Source organism: Notolepis coatsorum, assembly GCF_963971535.1.
Source record: "Notolepis coatsorum genome assembly, chromosome: 5".
In the NCBI taxonomy this organism is placed as follows: Eukaryota; Metazoa; Chordata; class Actinopteri; order Aulopiformes; family Paralepididae; genus Notolepis; species Notolepis coatsorum.
This window is the reverse complement of record NC_140169.1, coordinates 145,720,018-145,747,433: the sequence shown is the minus strand read 5'-3', so window position 1 is coordinate 145,747,433 and position 27,416 is coordinate 145,720,018. Positions and strand designations below refer to the sequence as shown.

Here is a 27,416-nt window from a genome sequence, read left to right as displayed (position 1 = left end):
GCCATTAGTCCTCATTAGGGCGGGGCCTCATCTTTATATCAGGGGAACCTCAAGGTTGGGGAAAGCCAGCTGTAATATCTACTAGGCAGCCACCATCATCTTGTGACCCGTCCTTACCAGCTGTAATGTCTACTAGGCAGCCACCACCATCTCCCTGTGATCCTTACCTGCTGAACAAAGCACTTTTGTTCCTGAAAGCCGTCAGCTTCTGGTCTTGCTGCTTGTCCAGGTACAGCCCCACCACGAAGCCGAGGGGCACGAATATATAGGTCCACTGCTCACGCAGGAGTGTCGCGAAGTTCACCATGGTTCCTGTAGAGACGAGCAAAAGACACACAACGCATTCCAGATTCATGGCTACTTAGAGAAGCGTGTCGACTCTTTACAGGAAGGAATGCTTTCCAATCCGTTTCCCCACACAGACAACTGAAAGTCTTTCTAATCCACACGTTGTTAGAGTGGATATTGCTGCCACACCAGAAACAGAAAAATATCAGTATCACGTTATAACGCGATAACTTATTGTTTTAACATAAAACGCCGTTATAACGTGATAACTTATTGTTTTAACATAAAACGCCGTTATAATGTGATAACTTATTGTTTTAACATGAAACGTTTCACGTTACTTATAACCTGATGCCACGTGATACCAACTTATCACGTTAGGACGTGAAACCTTCTATGTTAAAACAATAAGTTATCACGTTATAACGTGATACTGATCTTTTTTGTCTGTTTCTGGTGTGGCAGCAATACGCTTCCGTAGATATTAAGTGGCACGCTAGGGTTTTTACTGCAAGGCCCAGTCTGTTGTCATCACAACACAGCTCATTCACAATGAGGCAGACTGATGCAACAGAGGATACGCATAAGGACACGTATTTTGCAGGACATGAGGAAAAATAAATCTCTTCCAAATTAAGTGAGGTTCCAGTCAGCAGCAGCAACTGCATTTAATGTGGACAACGATGAAAAATGCACGGCGAGTTCTTCTGAAGGGCAGGTGTTTCTTCACTACCACACTACAGACGGTTAACCGAAGAAATGGTTAACTTTTTTTTTTAGGAAAACGTCAATTAAATTGTATTTGTCAACCCTTTCACTACCACACTACAGACGGTTAACCTTTCACTACCACACTAGTGAAAGGGTTAACATGTAATGTGGTTGTGAAAGAGTTAACCTGTAATGTGGTTGTGAAAGGGTTAACCTGTATTGTCGTAGTGAAAGGGTTAACACAATGTGCTGCACATGTGGAAATGAAAGGAGGGCTGTGGCTTCTCTAAACAGTGCAGGAAAAGAAAAAAAAGGGGGGGGGGCACAAAGAGACATGCATACTGCATAGCATCAGATAAATACAGATAAAAACAACAGGGCTAAAGAAATACAAATTATGGAAGAAAATAAAAGGAACACGAGAATGACATCATATTGTCAATGCAGAATCATGTATGGAGCTGTGCAAATAGCATTGAATCAGATAGATCCATGTAATTGAGCTGTTGTGCAAATAGCATGTACATTTTTGGGGGGAAACTTAAGGCTGCCTTACATTTGGTTTATATCAACAAAGGATATCTTAAAAACAGTTTCAATGATTGTCCTCCACACAGGGGAAGATGAATTCACTATTTCCCAGGGGAATACCATTGGTTTCTTTTGCACTGTAATATGTTACACCCGAGGACAATCCAGCCTGGATTAGTAAAGATGCTCAATCCCTAATCTGTGGTAAAATGGTAGGGTAGTACCTAAAATTACTTTCTGGGGATAAGGGGTATGCTACTTTCTATTGTAAAATGATATAAATAGCCTATTACAACAAAAAGTAATTAGGATATATTACAAATGCAGACAAGCTTTGTAGGAGCTCAGTTCACACAATCCGTTGAGCAGCTCTAAACTGTATATTAGAATCACTGCTTGGACTTTCAATATAAAATGCGTAACAATGATACAATGCTTTGAATACTAGGTTTATTAGTGGCTGACCACCACAAATAGAGTTTCCAAGCCATACAGTAAAACAGTGCTTCTTGTGTTGCATATTAGTCTGTTCCATAATGTTTGTCATATCCACCAGAGCCTGGCACCGCCACAAATCACATACGAACTTGTGAGACAAACTGCATTTCAATTCTTAAATTGAGTGTACTGCAAGTACTAGTAGGCCTAATCCTCTTTCAAGACGTAACGCTAAGGTTGCTCTGTCAGTGATGGTGACTTGTGACGTTTAGAGTTTGCTGGAGTTTTAGTTGATGCCATTTGCAATGCTGAGATGTAGTGTTCCTATCAAACTGTCCAATGTCCATATATTATATCCATAATGTTCAGACTAAAAATGTATTGAGTTCAGGACACATTTCATTTAGATTCTAGACAGTAATGGTCTGATTGATTGATTGATTGAAAACTTTATTAACAGATTGCAGAATGGGTACAATACAGTACAGCTCAATACACACAATTGTTAAGGGGATGCAGACCAGAGAAAGACTTTCGTCTTGTTTACATCAGGGTCCCCCATTTTCAATTCATCAGGACATATATGACATACATGACATACAGATAGTCAGTACTGCTACATCTATCAAATACAGTACTGTTTGTGATACAGAAGGAGTCAGGAAAAGGGAGTATATACATTTGACGTAGAAACTGTACATTGGAGGAGGTTGGGTACACTGGGAGATTGATTGATTGAAAACTTTATTTAACAGATTGCAGAATGGGTACAGTACAGTACACACAATTGTTAAGGGGATGCAGACCAGAGAAAGACTTTCGTCTTGTTTACATCAGGGTCCCCCATTTTAAATTCATCATAACATATTTATGACATACAGATAGACAGTACTGCTACATCTAGGCATTTAGGAGGACATCGGTTGTGTGACAAAGATTAAAACGTTATCGGTTAACGTTACCTACCAGGCATACTCATCACATCAACGTTAATTAAATGAAAATCTATCTAGAACAGTGTTGTTTAGTGTCTCTCCCTGGTTGTACTAGCAATAGCAACGTTAGTGGTCACTGACGTTAGCATTAGCAAAGGTAGCGTTAGTTTCCCTTTGAGGGAAACATTAACACATTAGTATGTTATTGTATAGTAGCTAAAGGAACCACCACCACACAGTAAATTGTTAACACAGGGCATACATGCATCAATTAATTGATAACGTGTATAATATAATATGAATGTTACCTGCTGTGTGTCTGAGTCGTCTGAGGCTGAGCTAGCTCCTCGCTAACAACAAGGCTGGCAGAGGACGTTGGACCGTACCAACTGTGTCAACACGGCGAGGGGTCGCAGTGGTCTCCTGAATCATATACAAACTAATATCTCCATGATTGTGTACTTTTTTTGGTGATGTATGTAATCATTTATTTTTTATATCAATGCAAATATTACAATATATGATGTCACGTAAAGTATCGATCGGCTTTGAGCCTTTGACACTAAATACTCCACACCCCGCCGTCATCGGTGGTGATGGTACGTCCCGTTAACCTTTCACCTTTGTGACGCGGCGGCAAACAAACAAACATGTCCGCCCGCTCGTCGCCAGTGTATCTCGCGCGTCTGTCATCATCACACAATGTCGTAGTATTGTAACTATATAGACCGTCCACCTTATTGTTGTGTTTCTATTCCAATAGGTGTGCCAGTTATATATTCCAACTATCTAGGTATGTTACACGTGGATTTTTTTTTTTATTCAAAAGCCCCCCCATAAATACACATGTTAAGCTGTATTGTTAGCATGCTAGGCTAACTAGCCAGACAATGCTATAGCTAGCTAGCTCCGTTAATAACACCAGGTATGGCTAGCTAGCCGGCTAATTCTAAGATGGTCCAACACTGGCCCGATGATCTTGCTGTTTGTTTTCGAAGTTAAAGTGAACTATTCTGCCTGCTAGTAGCTAGCCCGATTGCGTGCATTTGACCATCAGCGTGTACAAGCTACAAGTCCGCAGAAGACTTATTAGAATAGTGGTTCTGGTGGATGTAATAACTAATGTAGCTAATGCTGAATTTATGATGAATTGAAAATTGGGGACCCTGATGTAATCGAGACGAAAGTCTTTCTCTGGTCTGCATCCCCTTAACAATTGTGTGTATTGAGCCGTACTGTACTGTACCCATTCTGCAATCTGTTAATAAAGTTTTCAATCAATCAATCAATGCACTAACCAGAAGCACATTGGGTGTAAGAAATATACTGCTAAACATAGTTATCGTTTTTCGTAGAATTTTGCTTGATTATGAGACTTGTTGTGTTCCTCCAGCTTTGACAGCAGAGGAGAATGACGTCCATCATCAAGTTGACCGCGGTGTCGGGGGTGCAGGAGGAGTCTGCCCTCTGCTACCTGCTGCAGGTGGATGAGTTCCGCTTCCTCCTGGACTGTGGCTGGGATGAGAGTTTCTCCATGGACATCATCGATGCCATGAAAAAGTAACGCGTCTAATATATCCATCGTCTTGAGTCCCATCTAGGCTGTGTTACTTACACCAGGCTTTGCTGATGTGACACATAAGGATATCACTCAACTCTTTGTGACGTTTGTTTATTCCACAGACATGTCCATCAGGTCGACGCTGTCCTCCTCTCCCACCCCGACCCCTTACATCTGGGCGCGCTGCCGTACGCCGTGGGGAAGCTGGGTCTGAACTGCACCATTTACGCCACGATCCCCGTCTACAAAATGGGTCAGATGTTCATGTATGACTTGTTTCAGGTGAGATGGGACACGTGGGAAATGGTATGCATTTTTGTGAAGTCGTGTTTTTTTTTTTTTTTTAATATATTATAAATGTTTTAATATATATATATTAGGGGTGGAACGGTTCACAAAATCTACGGTTCGGTTCGTATCACTGTTTTAGGTTTACAGTTTTCGGTTCGGTATACGTTTTTTTATTTTTATTTTTTATTTAACACTCCAAAAATACCATACATCAACATAAGATATATAGCCTAAAAATAATCCAACTTTTCAGTTATTCTCAAGGACGTAGTCATGCAAAAACTGAAAGAATGAGGCCATTTGACATCAGGCACATTATTTTGACAGTACGGTTAGAGCTAGGAGAGATTTTGGTACAGCAAGAGGGGAGGCATTGCTGATTTAAACATGCTTCTCATTTATTTGGTAAAAAAAAAGGTTTACCTTTAATAATGTTTGGCACACAAAGACCGAACTGACTGAAAAATATAGGCAACATTTGTCAAAGTATTAACTCGTCAATATACCCCCCTTCCCCACTAATCGAACTGGTGTCATGGAGTCACTGCTCTGTGAGTGTTTCCACGGTTAGCTTGCGTCTAACATTAGTTAGCTCGCGGCTAAAGTTAGGTAGCTCGTAGCTAACGTAGCGTTATATAACCGAACAATACACACATGCCCCGAATGCGTACCGTTCGGTACAACCTCCACGGTTCGGGGCATGTGTGTATTGTTCGGTACACGGTTCGAATGCGTACCGTTCCACCCCTAATATATATATATATATATTTTTATATTCATTAAATCCATTCATTCTAAGTGCTTTGTTAATAATTGTCGTCATCTGTCGCGTCAGTCTCGAAACAACAGCGAGGACTTCACCCTCTTCACCCTCGACGATGTGGACCAAGCCTTCGATAAAATCCAGCAGCTGAAATACTCTCAAATTGTCAACCTGAAAGGTCAGTGAAATACGGATCATTACGGGTCTGTGGTCTCGTAGACGATACATCACACGGGGGGGGGGGGGGGGGGGGGCTCCAGAGTGTGTGACCAGCTTTTGAGATAGTGCGCGCATCTCATATCGTATATCATGTTCCTCCCTCGTTCATCACTGGGACGGAGAGAGAGAGGGGATGAAGGGGGCGAGGGAGAAAAAGAAAAAATAGTGGGAGAGAGCGAGTGGTCAGCCAGCTCTCTCTCTCTCTCTCTCTCTCTCTCTCTCTCTCTCTCTCTCTCTCTCTCTCGCCCTCTCCAGTGTGTGCCTTCGCTTTTAGTTGCATTAGAACACATTGATTCCTTTTTCAAAATAAAATAAACATCGGATCCTTCAGTGGTAGACGGTACACTAGAGACAGTAGTCCGGAAATGACGACGCGGGTGGATAATTTAGACTATTCTAGAGATCAGTAGGCGATCTCAAGAAAACGGCAGGCTTTTCACTGCATTTCTGGTCAGACATTTTCAAAATAAAGGTCCTCAAGTCAGAGTCTAAGATTAATTTTTGTGAACAAAAAAGTGTAGAAGTGCAATAAATACAGAGAAAATATAATGTAGAAGTTTCTATACATATTTTAGATAATACTTTTATACAGATGTAAGGCCTCCAGGAGTAAGTAAACCAATCCAGCCTCACTCAGGCTACGTTTAGACGGAGAGAGTCTGAACTGAAACCGCAAAAGTCGTCTTGCGGTCTCACTTTTAATTTTTCTTTTAGACTAGCGTTTTGGGATGGAATTCTGCGTGCAGACGACGCTGTAACGACTCGAGACGACGGAGCCCCACTGTCACACGATTGGCCCATATGTCACATGACGTGCTGTGAAGACCCGCCCTACTCTGCCTCTGATTCGCAGACTGTGGGTGGGGAATGTGATTGGACCAAAGCAGAGTCACTCACAGACAGTGGGTCCAGTACTAATAATTGTGATAGCCGCGGGACAGATTCTTGTGTATTTAAAAGTACTGCCAATGTAGCCTTCAGTTGATCGCCATGGATAGAATCAGACATGCTTTGTTTACGCTTCTAGGCTACTGGCGCATGCCTGTGATGTAAGCAGTACGCGCGACGAGAGCCTTGACAACCCTTTCATCATCGTTTTATGCGGTTTGACAGTTTAGATGATGGCGCAAAGGTTTATCGTTTCTAGGAATTCCACCCTGGAAGGTGGTCTCACTTTTTTATGGTTTCACCCCGTAAAAACGCCGTTTCCGTATAAACGAAAGGCACATCCGAAAAAATATTTTTGCGGATTCACCTGCTAGCGTTTCCGTCTAAACAGGGCCTCAGCAGCACTATGCAGGCCAGGGAATGAGACCATCTAATCCAGCCTCACTATGCAGGCCAGGGAATGAGACCATCTAATCCAGCCTCACTATGCAGGCCAGGGAACGAGACCATCTAATCCAGCCTCACTATGCAGGCCAGGGAACGAGACCATCTAATCCAGCCTCACTATGCAGGCCAGGGAACGAGACCATCTAATCCAGCCTTACTCAGCACTATGCAGGCCAGGGAACGAGACCATCTAATCCAGCCTCACTATGCAGGCCAGGGAACGAGACCATCTAATCCAGCCTCACTATGCAGGCCAGGGAACGAGACCATCTAATCCAGCCTCACTATGCAGGCCAGGGAACGAGACCATCTAATCCAGCCTCACTATGCAGGCCAGGGAACGAGACCATCTAATCCAGCCTCACTATGCAGGCCAGGGGGAGCGTGACCATCTTCAAAGCTCTATATTAGATATGCAGAAGTGACTTGAAATGCATAACGGTGTCCCGGCTTTCCGCTGTTGGCTTCGCGAAAGCTTGCAGAATCGACTGCTGAGGTTTAATCATGGAAGCATGAAATATGCATGGACGGATTTCTCCTGCGATGGAGCACAGCGTTAGAAGAACGGACTTCTGGACACTTAAGGGCGTGGATCCACCTGCCGCATCAGCGCCTTTAATTTTTTTTGTGCGACCGCACCCAGCGTTTAAAATTGAAACTTTCTGAACTTTTCTGAGTGATGCGCTGAGCACATTTCAGACAACCAATCACAGCCAATCATATCTACCACTCTGTTTGTAACCTGACACCGGAGTTGCCTGCCTGTCTGCCCACAAGAGACAGGAGCAGTATGAGGGCACAAATACACTAATAACTACACGAATACACTAATAAAAAGCTAATAAAAAGCAAAGGGCGAACTGTGGTGTCAGGCAATAACTATATATATAATTAATATACAATAAAGTGTATTAAAATATGCTATGTGCAAAACCGCGGCAGTAAAATACGATAAAAAGATGGCTGTCGCTAGATTTCTTTCTCTGTCATCTCGCTACAAGATGCGCTTCATCCCAAAACTACCGGCGCACTGCCAGCGTTTTTCAGCTGGAAATGTGAGCTAGGTGGACTCATGCCCTAAGGGAGCGTCGCTGACGCGCACACTGAGAAAACCTTACATGGAATACTGTACTTCTTCCCATGCGTCTTTTTACTGATTGTGTTTGATGAGCACGGTCAGTCTATTATTTTTAGTAACATACATAAAAAGGGAAAGAGCACTGTTAGTCCATTTGAATAGAACAGGCCTATAGTGGGCGGTCAGGTGGCGTAACAGAGATTGCGTTCGTCACCAACCCCGGAGCGGATGGATTCGCCTGTTCAAATCCAGCTTACAGCTCCGGGGTTGTCACCAGCTTGGCTGGCCGTTCACACTAATACAATTGGCAGTATTAGAGGGTGGGAGAAGCTGGCGGGGTGGGTCCGGGTCGTTGTAAACAGCGACTCCTACAGTTCGGTCGGGGCGCCTGCTAAGCGCGGATAGGATCTAAGGGCGGTAGTGTGATCCTTCCACACGCTACACCCTCTCAGTGAGAATCCGCGCTGCCAGGTGAAAAGAAGCGATTGATTGGCTGGACGTGTGTCGGAGGAAGCACGTGGTAGCCTCCACTCTCCCAGATGATCTGACTGTGGGGGGTAAGTGCGCAGCGACCAGGAAGGGGATTGGGAATTGGCATAACGACTAACATTGGGATGGGAGAAAATCGGAGAAAAAAGGAGGGGGAAAAAGATAAAAAAAGAAGAAGAAAAAACAGGCCTATAGTAACCATTTCACCTGCCACACTACAAAGGGGTAACCCTTTCACTACCACACTACAAAGGGTTAACACGTTCACTACCACACTACATAAGGTTAACCCTTTCACTACCACTACATAAGGTTAACCCTTTCACTACGGTTAACGGTTAGTGTGGTAGTGAACGTGGTAACCTTCTCTATAGCGTGGTAGTGAAAGGGTTAACCTTCTATAGTGTGGTAGTGAAAGGGTTAACCTTCTATAGTGTGTTAGTGAAAGGCCTTCTATAGTGTGGTAGTGAAAGGTTAACCTTCTATAGTGTGGTAATGAAAAGGGGTTATATAATAAAAAATAAAGAGGGGGGGGGGGGGGTTAATCAAATTGAGTGCTGAATGTTTTTATTTAAGTGGTTCTACAGAATCTTGTGCTGGTGCTACTAAATCTTTCAGTAGGTGGCACCAGTGTCACTAGTGGGAGAAGTCAGTCTGGAGCCCTGCTGCGTTATCCAGCAGGGGACTCGATCTTGTTTTTTGATTCATAACCACCTCACAGGGAAAGGACACGGCCTGTCCATCACTCCGCTCCCGGCCGGTCACATGATCGGAGGGACCATCTGGAAGATCGTGAAGGACGGCGAGGAGGAGATCATCTACGCCGTGGACTTCAACCACAAGAGGGAGATGTGAGTGGAGAGAGGGAGAGAGGGAGGGAGGGAGGGAGGGAGGAGGTACATGTACATTACAGTGAAATGGTTGGTTCTGTATGAGCCCCCTGAGAATGTGCTTCATACAGTCCCCTCCCCTGTCACGGACGCTGTTTCTTGCCTCCCACAAGCCGGCTGCAATGTGGACTAAGTCATACATAGCACAAGTCCCCTCCGGTACTCGAGGTAACAGCAGTCGCATCTTTTCACCTGCGCAGCTCGATCACTCAGTGGCGAGGAGTAACGCGTGGGAGGCTCACGCTGCCCCCGACACTTCCTGATTCTACTGCGCAGGCGCACCAACCGACCTGTAGGAGTCGCTGTCCACAACGCCCGATCCCCACCCATCAGTTTCCCACCCCCTAATACGGCCAATGTGTATTAGTACGGACGACCAGCTAAACTGAAAGCAATGTGGAGCGCTGGGCTTGAACAGGCAAGCCCAGCGTCTCCGTCATTCGTGGCGAGCGCCTTGCCCACTACGCCACGTAGCCACCCGATTGATTGAACATTTTAATGAACAGATTGCAGAATGGGTACAGTACAGTACAGCTCAATACACACAATTGTTAACACATTGGTCGCCAAAATTGCCCGCCATGCGTTGACCGCCAACATCGCTGTACAGCGTTTTTTAGATCAATATAAAAAAAAATCGCCATGGCATTCATAATTCATCCACCCAACCCCCGATGCCCTAGCGGGACCCTAGATGGGACTGCAACGGCTCAATACCGCCGCCTGGTGGATGGTCGGGCGAGTTACACTCTCGCAAAAACCGGAAGTGTCATCGGTGCATCGAGGAAATTCCTCCGGCAGTCACATCTCGCTACGGGACTCCTGACAGACACTATAGTACATATGGATCGCTTTCTAAACTTAATAATCGATATGATTTTGGCGTTTATTGCGCCATACAAACCGGAAATGGACCTAGGCGATCAGCGTCGAATAATTGGGATCTTTCACTGCCAGTCTCATCGGCCCACGGTAAGAGAACAGTAAACGTTATTTTCAGCCCGATTGTTTATTCATTTCACTGCAAACCATCGGATCAATATATTACCCATACTACATAAAGCCGTTACTGATGATCAAGGAATTATAAACGACCCCCCCCCTTTCCTCCACGCATGATGAAGCATAATGTATACCGATCATATAAATTTTAATTTTTTAATATAGCGTGTATGGGAAAGAAACGCCAATCGATAATCTTATCATATGCGTTTGGGCCTATAACTAGAGTTTTTGGAATTACAGCAAAGATTAAAAACATACTTATATTCTCGAGGGTATTAACACAACAAAGTATGAATGAAAAAGTATAACGTTCCCACATCCTGAACGATAGATAATCGATGTTGAATGGTCCATAGTAATGTCAATATAGCAATAGAATTAAAAAAGTTATAGCCCTGCAAAGAAGGTAAACATCTCCATAGGCTTTTAACGGTGGCAGAGAGGGGTATGAGATGGGCACAACCCCCGGCGGCCAATGTGTTAAGGGGATGCAGACCAGAGAAAGACTTTCGTCTTGTTTACATCAGGGTCCCCCATTTTCAATTCATAATGAGTTGAAATGAATGAATCCAAATCTGATCCGATCAGATAGGGATTAAAAGTTTTGAACTCCTGGGCCCTGGGGATAGAAGCTCCTTCTGAGTCTCTCTGTACCGGCCATGAGACTCCGGTAGCGCTTGCCTGACCGCAGCAGTGCAAAGAGGCAGTTGTTTGGGTGGCTGGAGGAAACGCACGTTTGAAACGCATCTGTTCTCCTCCCGTGCCGTCGTCATGAATATATTTTTATATATTTTCTTTCCCCCTCTCTTCCAGCCACCTGAACGGCTGCCAGTTGGAGAGCTTGACTCGTCCGTCTCTGCTCATCACGGACTCCTTCAACGCCACATACGTGCAGCCGCGCCGCAAACAGAGAGACGAGCAGCTCCTCAGTAAGTCCAAGTTTAAGTTTATTTGTAAAAGGTACAGTGCATATTAATCAACAATAAATGTAAATATGCCAGATTTAGCCAGAAGGCTAGATTTCATCTGTAGTCCCTGGTAGGGGTGGAACGGTACGCATTCGAACCGTGTACCAGACAACACACACATGCCCCGAACCGTGGAGGTCGTACCGAACGGTACGCATTCGGGGCATGTGTGTATTGTTCGGTTATATAACGCTACGTTAGCTACGAGCTACCTAACTTTAGCCGCGAGCTAACTAATGTTAGACGCAAGCTAACCGTGGAAACACTCACAGAGCAGTGACTCCACGACACCAGTTCGATTAGTGGGGAAGGGGGGTATATTGACGAGTTAATACTTTGACAAATGTTGCCTATATTTTTCAGTCAGTTCTGTCTTTGTGTGCCAAACATTATTAAAGGTAAAAAAAAAATTTTACCAAATAAATGAGAAGCATGTTTAAATCAGCAATGCCTCCCCTCTTGCTGTACCAAAATCTCTCCTAGCTCTAACCGTACTGTCAAAATAATGGGCCTGATGTCAAATGGCCTCATTCTTTCAGTTTTTGCATGACTACGTCCTTGAGAATAACTGAAAAGTTGGATTATTTTTAGGCTATATATCTTATGTTGATGTATGGTATTTTTGGAGTGTTAAATTTTTTTTAAATAAAAAACAACGTATACCGAACCGAAAACCGTAAACCTAAAACCGTGATACGAACCGAACCGTCGATTTTGTGTTTTGTTAATGTTAAAAAAAGACATCAACCTAAAGTGATAAAAAAAAAGTTATCATACATAACATACATCAAATAGGCCTACATAAAATACAATTCATCATCACAATATACACATTTCTACAGAAATACACACATAAAATCTGTGCTCATCACTGACTCCTTCAACGCCACATACGTACAGCCCTGTCGCAATTATTTAAATGTTTCTTTTATTGTTTTTTTGTATTAAAAATGTATTAAAGGCAATTAAAGCCTCGATTTAAAATGTAAAATATACCAGCTATCTGAGGAAATATACATCAACCAATATATCAAACGTTAGCTTAGTTAACAAGGCAACAAATTGCAGATGATTCTGGACATCGGAGGTAAATAACCCGACGGCTGAACCCATTCGACTCATGTTTGCACACTTGGCACCGATGGTGCTACACAGCGACATGATGACCCTTCCTTCTTTTATAGTCTCCTTGAGAACTGCAGGAACTGAAACGATGTGGAACATGTACAACACGGAGGGGGTTAGTGGTGAAGAACCCCCGGTCTTGGGGAAACCACATGCACCTCTACTAGGGCTTAGCCCAAAACATTTGAACGTTCGGACCTTCGGCCGCGTTAAAATTCTAAATCAACATTCGAATCTTTTAATTTTAAATACAATTTTCTTTTATATATATATATTTTGTGTCTATTCATTCTGTTTAAACCAATGGGGGTATTCTTCACAGTTGCAGATAAAGATTAGGCTACACTAATATTTAGGGATGTCCGATATTATCGGCCGATATCGGCAGTAAAATGTGATATCGGAAAATATCGGTATCTGTTTAAAAACAAAAAAAAACAATAACAATATTTGTTATATATATATCCAGTGAAATTATTAGTTACCTGAAATTATTCAGTTTTTTGGACGGGGAAACCCTGCATATATCGGTTGATATCGGTTGATATCGGTATCGGAAATTAAGAGTTGGACAATATCGGAATATCGGTATCGATAAAAAAGCCAATATCGAGCATCCCTACTAATATTATAGTATTATAGTATATGACTTGTCGTAAAATAAAAAAAAAAACATTTATCATAAATGATGTTGCCTATCTGCATCCGCTTGGCACTCCATCAAACACTCTATATCAGTGATGGCTGTTGTTTACTGCAGAGCAGAGGGGACTGGGAGACCCATGTTACTGACCAGACACTCTATATCAGTGATGGCTGTTTACTACAGAGTGGAGGGACTGGGAGACTCATGTTACTGACCAGACACTCTATATCAGTGATGGCTGTTTACTGCAGAGCAGGAGGGACTGGGAGACCCATGTTACTGACCAGACACTCTATATCAGTGATGGCTGTTTACTGCAGAGCAGGAGGGACTGGGAGACCCATGTTACTGACCAGACACTCTATATCAGTGATGGCTGTTTACTGCAGAGCGGAGGGACTGGGAGACCCATGTTACTGACCAGACACTCTATATCAGTGATGGCTGTTTACTGCAGAGTGGAGGGACTGGGAGACCCATGTTACTGACCAGACACTCTGTATCAGTGATGATGGCTGTTTACTGCAGAGCGGAGGGACTGGGAGACCCATGTTACTGACCAGACACTCTGTATCAGTGATGGCTGTTTACTGCAGAGCGGAGGGACTGGGAGACCCATGTTACTGACCAGACACTATATCAGTGATGGCTGTTGGAATGTAGAGATTTTTAACACATATTTTAACCAAAGAAATACCACTTACAGCACTTTTCTAATTGGGGAATAAAGAAACTGTGTGGAATAGGCCGGTGATCAGATGCTCAAGATAGTTCCTTTTTTCTCTCCCCTTCCCAAAGCCAACGTGATGGAGACGCTGCGTGGCGATGGCAACGTGCTCATCGCCGTGGATACGGCCGGGCGGGTGTTGGAACTGGCTCAGCTCCTGGACCAGATCTGGAGGACGAAAGATGCCGGGCTGGGAGTGTACTCACTGGCTCTCCTCAACAACGTCAGCTACAACGTGGTGGAGTTCTCCAAGTCACAGGTCTCAGATCAGTGATTTCTCACCAATAACACTGTGTGCAATAGACTTGTTTTCTTATTCGCCATCAGATCTTCACTAAGATAAGATATTCCTTTATTGATCCCCTTCGGGGTTATTGGGGCGTCATAGCGGCATGGGGGAGGGGAGGTATGGGCAGGGTAATAGTAGAAAGACATAAATATAGGCAATAAAATGTAATATAAATGTAAACGGTGTAAACAATATAATAAACTCTGAATATAAAAATGTAAAAAAAATATAATAAAAAAAAAATATGCAGATGAGGGTCTGTATGCCCTATCGGTTATATTATACGTTACAATTATTTGAATCTGAATATATACTATGAGTAGGAGCAAAAGTAAACGGTATACACAAGGTACCATAACTGGCATGATATAAGTCATACGTTGTGGTCCGTGCAGATTTTGGTTATTAAGAGTCAGACACACTTAGTGGTCAGACATTCCTAATAGTTCTCGAGTTCTGCTTTCCTCTTGGGATGTTCGGATACTGGTGTCAGATATTGGGCAGATACCAGGCTAAAAATAGGAGATTGATATTTCCCTAATACTAAAACCTGATACCGGGAAATCAAACCAGAACCACTCGATCTTTTGCATTTTCGACGCGCAGAAAGATGTTTAGAAGCAGACATGTATTGTCGCATTCCTTTCACACCATAACGGAGTGAGATCCTTCAGTTTCCTGGCCTCTCGGCCTGGCAGCAGCATCCACACAAAGTAGTGCAAAAGAAACTATAAAACAAACAAACAAAGAAGCATCACTTACTTTACAATACAGGTGCAGTGAGTGCAGATCAGTAGCAGAGAGCGATATATAGGTTAGATGTCTCTAATGGAGAACAAGGATTGGATGGATGGGTTCTGTCTATCAGATAAATGCTTACAGGTTGGTTCTCTTCAGCAGTGAAGAAAGGGTATCAGTGCATCATTCCTACTTATCTCCGTAGACTTCTTTTAAAGGTGCTATAGATAACGTTTTTATGTAGTAATCCTTTTATATATATATAAATAATACATCCACAGAGCTTTCAAATTCAAGTGTTTTTAGAAAGGTCCAGAATAATTGTATTGCTTTTCACACCAAATGATTATTGATGATCTTATTAAATAATGAATTTTAGGGATGCTCGATATTGGCTTTTTTACCGATACCGATATACCGATATTGTCTTAACTCTTAATTTACCGATACCGATATATGCAGGGTCCCCCCCCCCCCCCCCCCCCCAATGGAATAATTTCAGGTAATTAACAATACATATCTCTTGTTGTGGAATTAACACAACATTATGCATACTTTTGACAATAAATAAAATCAGAATTTGTTCTTACTTGCTTGCCTGGGTAAATAAAGGTTATAGAAATGTAAAAAATATTATTATTATTATATATTTTTCTAAACCGATACCGATATTTTCCGATATCACATTTTAATGCCGATATTGGCCGATATCGGTAATGAACATAGTCCGGCCGCTCCTGAGCAATTCAATAAACATGTTGTAATTTTTCGCCTGATTATCGGATCTTCCTGAAATCAACACTAGATCATCACTATTATCCTATGGTGTCCTTACCTGGTCTCTGAAGTAATGCAAAAAAAAGAATCCAATAATCTCATCGCCATTCCAGTTATCCACAGCGATCCTGTCCCCGACGTTGTTGGGCATTGCACTTCAACGGGCGGGCGGGGTCAGTAGTCCAAACCATCCCTACAAGCGTGTGTTTTGCCGGAGTGTTTAGGACCCGCCCCCATGCCGCAGCTCGGTAGAGAAAATAAACTAACCCGTTTCTAACGGGGTGCAATAATGCCGGAAGGCGTTAGAGGGTGGTATAAGACCGCCTGCCAGCTCAGACACACTCAGAACAGTATGCACAAGGTGCCCCGCTGAATTATGAATGGCAATAGATAATAAAAGAAATACCGTGACAGAAACGTAGCTCTACGTGAACGGCAATCAAAGTGTTTAAAGTACTTGATTTTTTTACAAAAAAAAGTCAAGGCCTGGAATTCCTTGAAATTAGCCGATTTTTTAACAAGGTGACTAAAACGTCCTTGAAATTCAAATCAACCATTCGCATGGAAAGTTTTGATAAAATTGAATTTTTTTATCTAAAGTCTAACTAATTGTCGGAAATTTGTTTTAAGCCAAATATTGGATTCAATTAAAACATTTAAAAGTGAATTGGATCCTTTTAAATGCTCTTTTAAAATGAAAAATTGTGTTTAGGAAAGTACTTGAAAGTCCTTGAATTTAATTTTGCAATGTCTGTGAGAGCCCTGCATCTAGCGGCTGAATGTTATCTATAGCACCTTTTTAACGTCAGTATAGCAGCAGTGATGGCACTGACCTCTAGTCTCCTCGCAGGTGGAGTGGATGAGTGACAAGCTCATGAGATGCTTCGAGGACAAGAGGAACAACCCCTTCCAGTTCCGTCACCTGTCCCTGTGCCACAGCCTGGCGGACCTGTCCCGCGTGCCGAGCCCCAAGGTGGTGCTCTGCAGCCAGCCGGACCTGGAGTCTGGCTTCTCCCGGGAGCTCTTCATCCAGTGGTGCCAGGACGCCAAGAACTCCGTCATCCTGACCTACCGCACCACGCCCGGGACCCTGGCCCGCTACCTCATCGACAACCCCGGGGAGAAGATGCTGGACCTGGAGGTAAGACCCAGGACTAGTCTCGCGCTCTCGGGACTCTGAATAATAATAATAATAATAAACTTTATTTCTATAGCACTTTTCATCACAAGAATTGCAGCTCAAAGTGCTTCACAGTAGCAAAAAAAGGAATAAAATTTGCACAAAATTGGCAGATCAAGAGCAATGCATAAAGTGCAGACCTAAAATAAGTATAAAACGAGCATCAGAATAGATCATTAAATCACATTGTTCTTCACATTAGGATCTAACATCCCAATAATAGGCCTCTTTGTTTACGGTTTGATCAATTTCAAAATAGACGGTAATAAAAGAGCAAAATAGAGTAGACGGAGTAAAATAATGCAGAGTAAAATAGAATAGTAAAATAATGCAGAAAAGAGTAAAATAGTGCAATAGGGCAATAAAATAGTTAGTAAAATAGAATAGATAGAGTAAAATAATGCAGAAAAGAGTAAAATAGTGCCGTGCAATACTCTTGTTGTGTTTTTTACGACATTTGAAGACCCAACCAACAGAACAGGCAGAACTTGCCTCCTTTTTTTAAATTTATTTTTATCTCTTATCTTATTTGTTTTTTCTTGTTGTTACTATACACAGATCTTTTATGTATTTTATTATATATATTTTTTCAATTTTATTACTTACTTTTTTATTTTTTTCCATCCTTTCCTTGTACAGTGTCCTTGAGTCTGAGAAAGGCGCTTCTCTCTTAAAATTCAATCTATTATTATTATTATTATTATTATTAACACACCGGGGGAATCGTGATCAAACTGTAGTTTTGTGGAATACAAACAGACCTGCCGGCCTGTCGGAGAGAGAGAGAGAGAGAGCCTCCACCATGACATTTCAGAAAAATGTCTCAACCCCTTCCAACTTCCCGCGAGCGGAGTCACAGTACTGTGCGGCTCCCAGGAGCGGTCGCCACAGTGCGCCACACGATCCGTTCCGCGAGAAATGTCCTGAGGGTTTCCCCAGATTAGGGGAGGAAGCGTCTCGGTGAGGTTTAGATGTATCTGTCCCCGCGCAGCGCGTGTCCCCGGGACACCTGGCTCCCAGTTCAACCTTTATTTACTCAGGGTAGGTTCGCTGAGCACGGATGCTCTTTTTCAGCTATGCCCTGCTTCAGTTCACATTCACACAGTTCCATTCACACCTGGGAGCTGCCCAGTACAACCACAGTCTGACACCATTGGCCACTGAGCAACTCCACTGGAGCTGTTGGCTTGGGGGTTAAGTGCCTTGCTCAAGGGCAGTTCAGCGGTTGGTGTTAACCCTTTGGAGGCCAAACCCGAGATAAGTCGGGTTAACTCGCCATGCTCTGGGCGCCAAACCCGAGATATCTCTGGTTTTAATCTATATTTCTTTTATTCGCTATATCCATTCATTTTTCATCCATCCAGCCTGACGTTATCATTGGGAATGGGTCTGAGCTCGCAAAGGGCAAATACCGCCGCCTAACGTCTCCCGGATGGTATTGCACATCATTGTAATCCCTCTGGCTGGGGCTGTGCATCAATCTAAGAAGTCCGGTCCAGGTTTTCCTTCTCGGGCATGCAGTATCGTTATAACGCATTGACTGGGGACACTCGGAGCAGCGTGGATTATGTGTTTTGGATATATAACGTTGGATTAGGGCTGGGCGATATGGTCTAAAAATAAAATCCCTGATTATTTTTCTTTAAATCCTATTTACGATTTTAATCGATTTTTTTCTCTTGAAAACTAGAAACGCCAAGGAAATCATTCAAATAACCTTTGTTTTTATTTGACAAAATAAATTTCACTTAAAAAAAATATAATATATATATATAATATAAAAGGTTACTCTTGATCAAACAAAGATGAATGTCCCTATTGGGATTAATAGTGCAATAACTTGCTTTTTCACCAAACTTCACTTAAAACAAATAAAAGGTGCCTCTTGATCATCAAACAAGAATGAATTTCCCTATTGGGATTAATAAAGCGCAAATCTAACTTTCACCAAACATCACTTTTTGTTTTTTTGTTGAAATTATCGATTTAAATTTTTCAAAATCGTCCTAAATCATTAATTCGAATTGATCGATAATATCGATTAATCGGCCAGCCCTACGTTGGATCAATAAACGCGATCAATATTTGGAATGGCGATCAGGAATTGGATCTTTTTGCAGGACATCAGATGTGAGGTTAGGACTTTATGTTACGAATCTTGAGTTAATCAGATGTTCCTTTCACCGGCATCGGAGCGCGTGTGTGTGTGAGGTTCCCGCCGACCAAAGTACGGAGAAGCGATTTTTCAGACCCCGCTTCTGTTCGCGCATGATGATACATATAATATCGATAATCTAGCGTTTATTTGAAAACGCTTCATAAATCAAGCGACAAATGGCACGATTTCTTTAACTAAATACATTGAAGCTTGATTTGTGGAGTTTATTGAGATGAGACAGAACGCTCTAGAAATATATTCATATTCATCACGGTATAAAACGGAAATGTATGTATGTTTTGTGCATGTTGACTGGAAGCAACTCATTGACCATCACCGTGTTATTTAGATCTATTGCTATTATATTTGATATATTTTAAGCACTCGCAAATAAGTCCTATCCTACATTGGATAAAGCACTGGCACTGAAGGGCCATCAGCGCCCTCCCCCGTTTGGCGCCGGAAGTGTTAAGGGTATGGGAGAGAGTTATTAATTCACTTCCCCAGCCCAGATTTTTCCTGCCAGTCCGGGGGATCGAACCGGCGACCTTCCGGTCACAAACCCGCTTCTCTAACCTTTAGGCCACCGCTGCCCCGCGGCTTGATGCGTCACTCGAGGATTAACACTGTTTCTGTTTTTTTCCTCTTTTCTTCATCCTTCTCATCGTCACAGATCAGGAAGCGAGTGAAGCTGGAAGGCAAGGAGCTGGAAGAGTTCCTGGAGAAAGAGAAGATGAAGAAGGAAGCAGCCAAGAAACTGGAACAAGCCAAAGAGTTGAGTCACCGAGCTGACGGTCTAGAGTGGGACGCCTCAACCCACCGCGCTTATGGTCTATACCCCATTTTATTTAGGATTTCTTTTGGGGACCCCACACTTAATGTATCGTGTAATTTCGACGTGGAATTAAGGAATATCAAAATAAAAGCACACGTTGTAGAACTTGATCATGCATATTTATTAGAACATTTAATCACAGCGCTATGTTAGCAACACATTTATAAAACGACGCATATTTAGCCAAAATATGTTGCCAGAACATTAAAACAAAGTTTTAAATTATTTTATTAAAATATTTTTTTACTTTCCAATGCCCGACCCCACTGTCGCCTACCCGCAACCCCAATTTGGGTCGCAACCCGTAGTTTGAGAACCACTGGTCTAGAGTGAGACGCCTCGACTCAGAGCTTACAGTCTAGAGTGAGACGCCTATTATTATGTATTATGTTTTGAAATGTTTAAATATCAACATTATCTGGCCATCCTCAGTCAATTTCATCAAACTCCTGACCTTTTCTGGTCTTTCCAAACACCCAAGAGACGGGACAGTAATATATATATATATATATTTGTGGAAAAGCCTACCTCTTGTCTAGTACATTACACTCTTATACTAAACATGTAAAGGTACCGAAACTTGGTACCGATTGATCTAGCGTGGAACGGTACTCTGTAGTAGTACCGATGTAATTCGGTCGGTACCCTTAAAAAGACATAGTTCGGCACCCAACCCTACGGAATACGTTACGTAGGCGTATAACGTCGTGTGCGTTTGTTTCGCTGTCCTGGCGAGCAGGGTGGACGTGGACTCCAGCGACGAGAGCAGCGAGGACGACGACCTGGAGCTGCCGACGGTGATCAAAACCAAACACCACGACCTGATGATGAAGGCGGAGGGCAGCCGCAAGGGCGGCTTCTTCAAGCAGGCCAAGAAGTCCTACCCCATGTTCCCCACGCACGAGGAGCGGATCAAGTGGGACGAGTACGGGGAGATCATCAGGTGATGCATTAAGCCCCTCCTTCATCAGGTACCCATGGTGATGCATTAAGCCCCTCCCTCATCAGGTACCCATGGTGATGCATTAAGCCCCTCCCTCATCAGGTACCCATGGTGATGCATTAAGCCCCTCCCTCATCAGGTACCGATGGTGATGCATTAAGCCCCTCCCTCATCAGGTACCGATGGTGATGCATTAAGCCCCTCCCTCATCAGGTACTTGACTGATAATGATACATTAAGCCCCTCCCTCATCAGGTACTTGACTGATAATGATACATTAAGCCCCTCCCTCATCAGGTACTTGACTGATAATGATACATTAAGCCCCTCCCTCATCAGGTACTTGACTGATAATGATACATTAAGCCCCTCCCTCATCAGGTACTTGACTGATAATGATACATTAAGCCCCTCCCTCATCAGGTACTTGACTGATAATGATACATTAAGCCCCTCCTTCATCAGGTACTTGACTGATAATGATACATTAAGCCCCTCCCTCATCAGGTACTTGACTGATAATGATACATTAAGCCCCTCCCTCATCAGGTACTTGACTGATAATGATACATTAAGCCCCTCCCTCATCAGGTACTTGACTGATAATGATACATTAAGCCCCTCCCTCACCAGGTACTTGACTGATAATGATACATTAAGCCCCTCCCTCATCAGGTACTTGACTGGTAATGATACATTAAGCCCCTCCCTCATCAGGTACTTGACTGATAATGATACATTAAGCCCCTCCCTCATCAGGTACTTGACTGATAATGATACATTAAGCCCCTCCCTCATCAGGTACTGCACTCCACTGATAATTTACTATTATTTACATTTAGTAATTTAGCTGAACGCTTTTATCCAGAGCGACTTACAGATTGTGTACAGCGTGTCAGCAGGGAGGGGTACAACTCTGCCAGCTAAGGGTCAGTGGCACAGTTCATCAAATAGTGTCGAACTTGAGTGTTGAGCTCTTCAGTGCATAGTAGTATAGACATAATAGCAAGATAGGTAGTAGTATAAGAATAGTAAAAAGACTAAGTAAAAGGGTTATTTTTGTTTTATTTCATTTAAAAAAAAATGATATATATATATTTGGTACATATATTGATATTGACCTTGATCAGGCACTGTATCCATACTTGTCCAGAGGGCCTATATTTTCAAGTGGAAAACCTCATCTTGGGAAACATGTTAGCAAGTGGCCACCAGAGGGTGGGGCGTCTGCAGAGAGTAGGGCTGGGCAATTCATCAAATTCTATTTTCAATTATCATTTTGATTTAGTCTTCCAACGATTATGAAAACAAAGATAATAATCGACTTTTAGCCAGGTCATGTTTTTGTTGAAGGAAATCCACTGTTAAAAAGTTAAATAATGAGTTAACTTTAATAAGTTCAAAGTCAATGAGTAATCGTGCTCATGATTTTTGCCATAACCGAGCCCTAGCGGATAAATGATCTATGAATGATCTATGAATAAATTATCTTACCTACACATTTAAAAAATTCAAATACAGAGATGGCCAAAGTGCGCAGGGTGGTCGGTGCAAAACATGCAGAGTGTTAAGGACATCTCACGGTAGACCTGATGGATTAGATTACATTATATTAAAATTTATTGTCATCATACAGCACAAGTACAGTACAACAACAAAAGGTTTGGCATCCAACCAGAGTCCAAATGTAACAGTAAAGTGCAGTAGTAATATACAATGTACAGGTGATTAAACTGGGTATAAAATATAAATTAGTACTACTGAGTGTAGTGCTAATCAGATGTATGTACAGAGTTGTAGTATTATTATGTACAGTGATACAGGTATAAAGACAGTATGGTAGTAAGTCATACTGGCCAGCAGCGTAACTAGTAACAGTAGGTAAGAGATATGTACAGATATAGATATAGTATCTACAGATAATGTAAAAAGGATTATATGCAGGTATGTACAGACAGATGTGGATATATATACAGTATATATGGTAATAATACATTTATATATATATATACAGCATTATTGTACTGTACATGCTATCATACAGAGTTATATGGGTTATATGCAGATGTATAAGTAGTAGGGGTAACGGTACAGTGGGGGAAAGTTTGGCTTTCCATGTTCCACTCAGGGGTGATGTAGTGTGCAGTAACTAATTGTACTTGTAGGGTACAACGAATATTCTATGTTGAAATTAATAATCGACTTGTACATTTTTTTTTAAATAATAATAATAATAATATATATTAGATTGTGAAAAAAAACAGCCCCCGGTGGGCGGTCGTTAGTGGTTAACATACCGTTGTATTCGTTCGGTACACTACACAGCCGTTTGGTACGGTACGGTACACACTGAAACGGTGCGGTTCAGGTACGGATACGCGTACCTTTACACCCCTAATAAGTAGGTATATAGAAGGATTATATGCAGGTATATTCAGACAGATAAGCATATATATGCAGTAAATATAAATGTGTATATATACGATATATACAGCACTATTGTACTACACTGCCCTGCTAACCGCAGTGACCACGCACACAGTGAAACTGAGTGGAATTACTGTCCCATGATTTTGTAGTTACAGCAATTATTTATACCCCTTTTCTCTAAAAACAGAGCAAGATTGAACTCTGAAACTTTGTCAGAAGATAAAATGGATATTGAGAAGTACAATTTCACTTATAACTAGGGATGTCCGTCCGATATTATCGGCCTACCGATATTATCGGCTGATATTGGCATTAAAATGTAATATCGAAAATGATCGGTATTGGGTTTTGTTTTATTTTTTACATTTATTTATTAACCTTTATTTACCCAGGCAAGCAAGTAAGAACAAATTCTTATTTTATTTATTGTCAAAAGTATGCACAATGTTGTGTTAATTCCACGACAAGAGATATGTAATGTTAATTACCTGAAATAATTCCGTTTTTTGGGGGGGGGGGGGGGGGGGGAACCCAGCATATATCGGTATCGGTTGATATCGGTATCGGACATTAAGAGTTGGACAATATCGGTGTATCGGATATCGGTAAAAAAGCCAATATCGAGCATCCCTACTTATAACTCTTATTTTGAGTTGTAGTTCAACCATGGCGTTGTGTTCCCAGGCCGGAGGAGTTCCTGGTCCCTGAGCTGCAGGCCACGGAGGAGGAGAAGAGCAAGCTGGAGTCCGGCCTGGCCAACGGGGACGAGCCCATGGACCAGGACCTGTCGGTGGTGCCCACCAAGTGCACCTCCACCATGGAGAACATCGAGATCAGGTGGGTTACTGTCTGTCTCTCTCTGTGTGTCTCTCTCTCTGTCTGTCTGTCTGTCTGTCTGTCTGTCTGTCTCTCTCTGATGGTTTACACATACAAGGAATTTGATTTGGTTGTTTTTGGTGCAACATTAACGGACAGACAATTGCAGTAGAATAAAATAAAAAGGTAGAATAAGATTGAATGTAAACTAAATTAAAATAGAAGCACAATAGAATAGAATATAAATACAATTAAAATAAAATGCGGCCAGGGCTGTACAATTGTGCACGATGTGGTCAAGTATACACACTAATTAGAATAAAAATAACAATGCAGTGGGATGGAATATTTAACAGGGCTGCGCAATTGAGAAGTAATGTGCAAAAAGTATGAACAGTGAAGTATGAACAAGTTCATCGTTCATATACTGTCGGGAAGTCTCTTTTTAAATCTAGATTCATCTGACACCGTGTAGCATATTATTTAAAACAAAGTGTTGGATGCAAAGCAAAGTGCCATACCCGTGAACCACCACTAGGGGGCAGAGTAGCTGACCGTGAATGACTGACCAAATGTACGAGTGATGAGTTGCCTTTCTGTGAGTTTCTTTGCATCTTAACCCTTTCACTGCCACACGACAGAAGGTTAACCCTTTACTATCACACAACCGACGGCGATGCTCCATCATCCGCGGAGCTAATGATGCTAATGATGGAGCATCGCCGTCGGTTGTGTGATAGTAAAGGGCTAACCTTCTGTATTGTCACAGTGAAAGGGTTAACTGGCTGTCGTGTGGCAGTGAAAGGGTTCAAACTAAAATAAATACATTGACGTCACTAAAAGCCTTTACCTCTGCTTCAATAAGATAAGATGATATATTCCTTTATTCATCCCTTTTGGGGAGGGGAGGTATGGTCAGGGTAATAGTAGAAAGACATAATATAGGCAATAAAATGAGATCTGAATATGAGGAATTAAATAAACGGTGTAAACAATATAATGAACTCTGAATATAAAATACGAGGAATAATAAAACGGTGTAAACAATATATAATAATGAACTCTGAGTCTGAATATAAAAATAGGAGAAAAATAAACGGTATAAACATTATAATTAACTCTGAATGTAAAATATGAGACAAATAAACGTATAAACAATATAAGTAACTCTGAATATAAAAATAGGAGAAAAATAACTATAAACACATATAATTAACTCTGAATATAAAATATGAGGAATAAATAAACAGTGTGAACAATATAATTAACTCAGATATAAAATATGAGAAAAATAAACGGTATAAACAATATAATAAAATAATTAACTCTGAATATAAAATATGAGGAATAAATAAACAGTGTAAAAGTATAATTAACTCGGAATATAAAAATATGAGAAAAATAAACGGTATAAACAATATAATAAAATAATTAACTCTGAATATAAAATATGAGGAATAAATAAACAGTGTAAACAATGTAATTAACTCGGAATATAAAAATATGAGAAAATAAACGGTATAAACAATATAATTAAATAATGAACTCTGAATATAAAATACGAGAAATAAATCAACAGTCTAAACAGTAACGCCCCCCCCCCCCCCCCCCCCCCTCAGAGCCAGAGTATCGTACATAGACTACGAGGGGCGCTCTGACGGAGACTCCATCAAGAAGATCATCAACCAGATGGAAGCCGCGGCAGCTGGTCATCGTGCGCGGCCCCCGGAGGCCAGCCAGGAGCTGGCCGAGTCCTGCAAGGCCTTCGCCAAGGACATCAAGGTGTACACGCCCAAGCTGCAGGAGACCGTGGACGCCACCAGCGAGACGCACATCTACCAGGTGAGCCCGTCCTACACATAAACACTCTCTCTCTCTCTCTTTCTCTCTCCTCTCCCCTCTCTCTCCCTCACTCTCTCACTCTCTCTCTCTGTCTCACTCACACTCCCCCTCTCTCCCTCTCACACTCCCCCTCTCTCCCTCTCCCCTCTCCCCCTCTCCCTCTCTCTCCCTCACTCTGTCTCTCTCTCACACTCCCTCCCTCTCACACTCTCCCTCCCTCTCTTTCTTCTTCTCTCTCTCTCTCTCTCTCTCTCTCTCTCTCTCACTCACACCCACTCTCCCCCTCTCTCTCACTCACACTCCATCTCTCTCCCCCTCTCTCTCACACCACACTATCTCTCACTCACACTCACTCTCTCTCTCCCCCCTCTCTCTCACTCACACTCACACCTCTCTCACACTCTCACTCTCCCCCTCTCTCTCTCCACTCACACTCTCCCTCGCTCTCTTTCTTCTTCTCTCTCTCTCACTCACACCCACTCTCCCCCCTCTCTCTCTCTCTCTCTCTCTCACTCACTCTCTCTCCCCCTCTCTCTATCACACTCACACTATCTCTCACTCACACTCACTCACTCTCTCACACTCACACCCTCTCTCACACTCTCACTCTCACTCTTCCTCTCTTTCTTCTTCTTCTCTCTCTCTCACTTACTCACTCTCTCCCCCCCCTCTCTCTCACTCACTCACTCTCACTCTCCCCTCTCACTCACACTCACTCTCTCTCCCCTCTCTCTCACACTCACACTATCTCTCACTCACACTCACTCTCTCTCCCCCTCTCCTCACACTCACACTATCTCTCTCTCTCCTCTCTCTCTCTCTCTCTCTCTCCCCCTCCCTCTCTCCCCCCCCCCCCCCCCCCCCCCCCCCCCCCCCTCTCTCCAGGTGCGGTTAAAGGACTCCCTGGTGAGCTCGCTGCAGTTCTGCGAGCTGGCCTGGATCGACGGCGTGCTGGACATGCGGGTGGTGGAAGGTGGACACGGGCGTCCTGCTGGAGGAGGGCGTGAAGGACGAGGTGGAGGAGCGAGCTGGCCATGGACGTGACCCCCGACCTCAGCGTGGACCACACCGTGGCCGCGGCCGCCGCCGCCCAGCGCGCCATGAAGAGCCTGTTCGGGGAGGAGGAGAAGGCCTGCGAGGAGAGCGACGTCCATCCCCACCCTGGAGCCCTGCCCCCCAACGAGGTGAGCATGGAACCACCCATAGAAATATACATTTATACATATTTACTGCATATATATCCATATCTGTCTGAATATACCTGCATATAATCCTTCTATAATACCTGCTACTATACACCTGCATATAATCCATATAACTCTATGATAGCGTGTACAATAATGCTGTGTATACATATCTATACATTTTATATATTTATATTTACCGCTAGGGATCCCCGTTGGATCGC

General features: G+C 42.7%; 1 protein-coding gene across 1 annotated transcript; it reads left to right on the top strand.

Annotated features, from left to right (window-relative positions):
• Window positions 1-3,559: 3,559 nt before the first annotated feature.
• On the top strand, window positions 3,560-27,196 carry cpsf2 (cleavage and polyadenylation specific factor 2; the record flags this gene model as incomplete). The annotated part of the gene is given in 18 exon segments (XM_084314315.1): window positions 3,560-3,696; window positions 4,297-4,463; window positions 4,587-4,746; window positions 5,591-5,696; window positions 9,361-9,490; window positions 11,348-11,463; window positions 14,072-14,259; window positions 16,655-16,945; window positions 19,816-19,916; window positions 20,717-20,920; window positions 24,035-24,187; window positions 25,786-25,858; window positions 25,860-25,884; window positions 25,887-26,008; window positions 26,894-26,977; window positions 26,979-27,031; window positions 27,033-27,159; window positions 27,161-27,196. Coding segments are annotated over 17 exon segments (2,118 nt in total). The 5' UTR covers window positions 3,560-3,696; window positions 4,297-4,314.
• Window positions 27,197-27,416: the final 220 nt, after the last annotated feature.